This window comes from Egretta garzetta, unplaced genomic scaffold (genome assembly GCF_000687185.1).
Source record: "Egretta garzetta isolate BGI_Z169 unplaced genomic scaffold, ASM68718v1 scaffold87, whole genome shotgun sequence".
Taxonomy (NCBI): Eukaryota; Metazoa; Chordata; class Aves; order Pelecaniformes; family Ardeidae; genus Egretta; species Egretta garzetta.
Window position 1 is genome coordinate 508,820 of NW_009260286.1, and position 2,668 is coordinate 511,487.

Sequence of the window (2,668 nt, forward strand, 5' to 3'; positions counted from 1 at the left end):
ATAATAGCCAGGGACAAGCTATAGTTGAGCGTGCTAATCAGACACTGAAACATAAAATTCAGATTCTTGGGGAGGGGGAAGGATACCACCAAGCTATACCCGTTCAGGAACAACAATCAATTTTAACTCGAGCATTGTATGCCTTGAATCATCACATTCGAGGAGATGAGACAAGCACCCCAACACAGAAACACTGGTTAGTGAAAGCCGTAGAGGAAGGTCCATCGGTGAGAGTCCATTTCCCAGAACAGGGAGAGTGGGAGGAGGGGTGGCGACTGATCACAATGGGAAGGGGTTATGCTGCAGTAAAGAAAGACAATACTATCAGATGGGTACCTGCCCGGTGGGTACGGCCAAATTTCAAGGCTAATGCATATCTGTGAGTTTTTCTTCTAGGAGATATTCCTGGGAAAAGCTGAAGAGAAAAGCAGAACGAAGAAAAGCAAACTTAAGTGCCAGAAGCTAGAATCACCTGACGAGCTGTTGAGAAACCGAAGCTTGAGAGGGAAGGATTCTCTTTGAAAAACTTGTACAATCATGATTGTATTCTGTATGTTGTGCCTTATGGAAATAGTAATGCTACCTCTCACGCGCGTGCTTGGGCAAGAGCAAGAGATGCATTTCACTATTGTGTGCCGCTTAGTTTAGCTTAGATCGGAAATGACTTAGTACGGACGGTAGTATATAAAGAACAGGGCTGGAAATGGTTGGATAACCTTATAGATGGTGTACGGTCGCGGCTGTTGAACTGACTAGACTGGAAAAAAATGGTATTAATTGCTTTGGGAGTAATGGTTGTCTTCTTAATAGTGTGTTTTGAATGCCCGTTTTTGGCCCTGTATCTTAGAAAGCTTAAAGCTCGCTTGATAAGAGATAGATATCTGAACGCTTATTAGCAATGCATAATGCGCACAGCTGAATTTTAAGTAGTCATGGGGAGGGGGAAAATGTAGGGATTGGTGACCGGAAGATCTCGCGATGTACGGAAAGGACAGGGACTGACCCCCCCGTGATAGAGCTTATGATGTAACTGCAAAGGCGGGAACGAAGTAGTTTGCATATAAAAGCAGTGAAAGAGAGTTAATAAACGCCATTTGTGATATCCTCATATTGGTGTCTGTGTCTCAGTGGCCCGAGGGCGGGGGATGTGTGGCTCTCGTGCCGTCTCACCTCGAACGGGAGTTGTTGCCACAGGCAGGGGAAGAAAGCCGGCTGCAACAGTACTGACGGCCGGTGGATTGTTTATGGACTACTGAGTGGAGGTGAAGTACGTGGAGATTTGCTTGCAAGGCTGCTTTACAAAAGAGCGAGCATCCATACAAGTCTATTCCGATCACGAGACAAGGAGGCAAGTAATGGCTATCAACAGTGCCTATGGTTTGATCTGAAAATTGATGATAGTTTTGAGAGCTTGCTTTCAATACCAGTGTTAAAGCAGAATCTAACGCATCGATTCCAAAAAAAGCACCACCTTGAACCATTACTACATACTTTGCAAAACATTGTGAAATTAAGTTTTCATTTCCCTTTTCTATTTTTAGCAAATGCCTCCCTTTTACAACTATGGAATCAGAGGAATGATACCCAGGACTTCTTAACCTTCTTCACAAGTAGCATAATGTAAAGATCCAAATCTTTATCCTAAGAAAAAACAAAACTCAAGAGATTAGGCAATTTGATCAAGTCAAGGGGTGGGGGGAAGAGAAAAAACGTCTATTAGATAATTTTTCAGAGTAGAGACCAAGGCCATTTGGATAGCCAGGAATTAGCAAGGAAAATCACTTTGTGTGGAAAATTCTCAGATACTGCAGTAAAAGACAGCAGTGCAGAGCCCTAGGATAGATTCTCTCCCTGGTCTAATACATACTATTCTCCAGAATTTTATCAGTTTGAGTTTAAATGGTTCTGCACTGAGCTTATACTTGTTTGGTATAATTTCATTCAATTACAATATAATTAATCTATGGTTCTGCATTGAGCTTGTATCACTTGTTTGGAGAATTTAATTCAATTACAGTATAATTAATGAAAAAGTTTCCTTCTTGTCATTTACACCTGTCAGATGTTTACGTGTGTCTCACTAAAAGAATGTCAGAGTCACCCTGAGAATTGCGTTTTGTATGCTGTGCTTACTCTGTGAATGAAATGGTTGGAAATAATCTTCAAAATGCTTTGATGTTTTCTTCAGTATAAGGAACAGCTGGTGAAAGCCTTCACGGAAAACGTGCTGCCGTATTTTTCTGCAGGAAGCTCCCCTCATCTCCAACCACTCGTTGACAGTGTTTACCCTCTGCACGAGATTGCAGAGGCACACAGGATCATGGAAGAAAACAAGAATATCGGCAAAATTGTCATCGAAATGCCTGCTTCATCTTAAAGAAAGGCCTACTGCTGCAGTGTGTCAGGGACAGAACCGCTGCGGGGGCCTGACAAGCAGAGAATCTGCCATTTCTGCTTCCAAACCTGGAACGGTTTATTGTGGGGGGAAGCCAAAACGGAGGGGCAAAGCAAAGCCTGACAGGAGCCGTTTAATAAAAAGGTTCACGCTGCAGCTCTCGCATCCTGTCTGGAACCTGCGGACAAAACGCCGGCGAGCGCTCCTAGGAGAAGCCCGCCAGCCTCTGCTCCCAGCTCCTTCCCCGCCCGCTTCCCGGAGCCTAAAAAAAAA

The 2,668-nt window shown here is 43.7% G+C and overlaps 1 protein-coding gene across 2 annotated transcripts in view; it reads left to right on the forward strand.

The window, feature by feature from the left end:
* TP53I3 (tumor protein p53 inducible protein 3) overlaps positions 1–2,626 on the forward strand; it is an 11,028-nt gene extending 8,402 nt beyond the window's left edge. Inside the window, exons 5-6 of one of the 2 annotated variants that reach the window (XM_035897952.1) lie at positions 1,222–1,348; positions 2,189–2,626. In XM_035897952.1, the coding sequence (XP_035753845.1) occupies positions 1,222–1,348; positions 2,189–2,377 (316 nt within the window). In that variant the 3' untranslated portion in view covers positions 2,378–2,626. Of the gene's footprint in view, positions 1–1,208; positions 1,349–2,188 lie in introns of both variants that reach the window. The other variant, XM_009642520.2, reaches the window with a different exon arrangement.
* Positions 2,627–2,668: the final 42 nt, after the last annotated feature.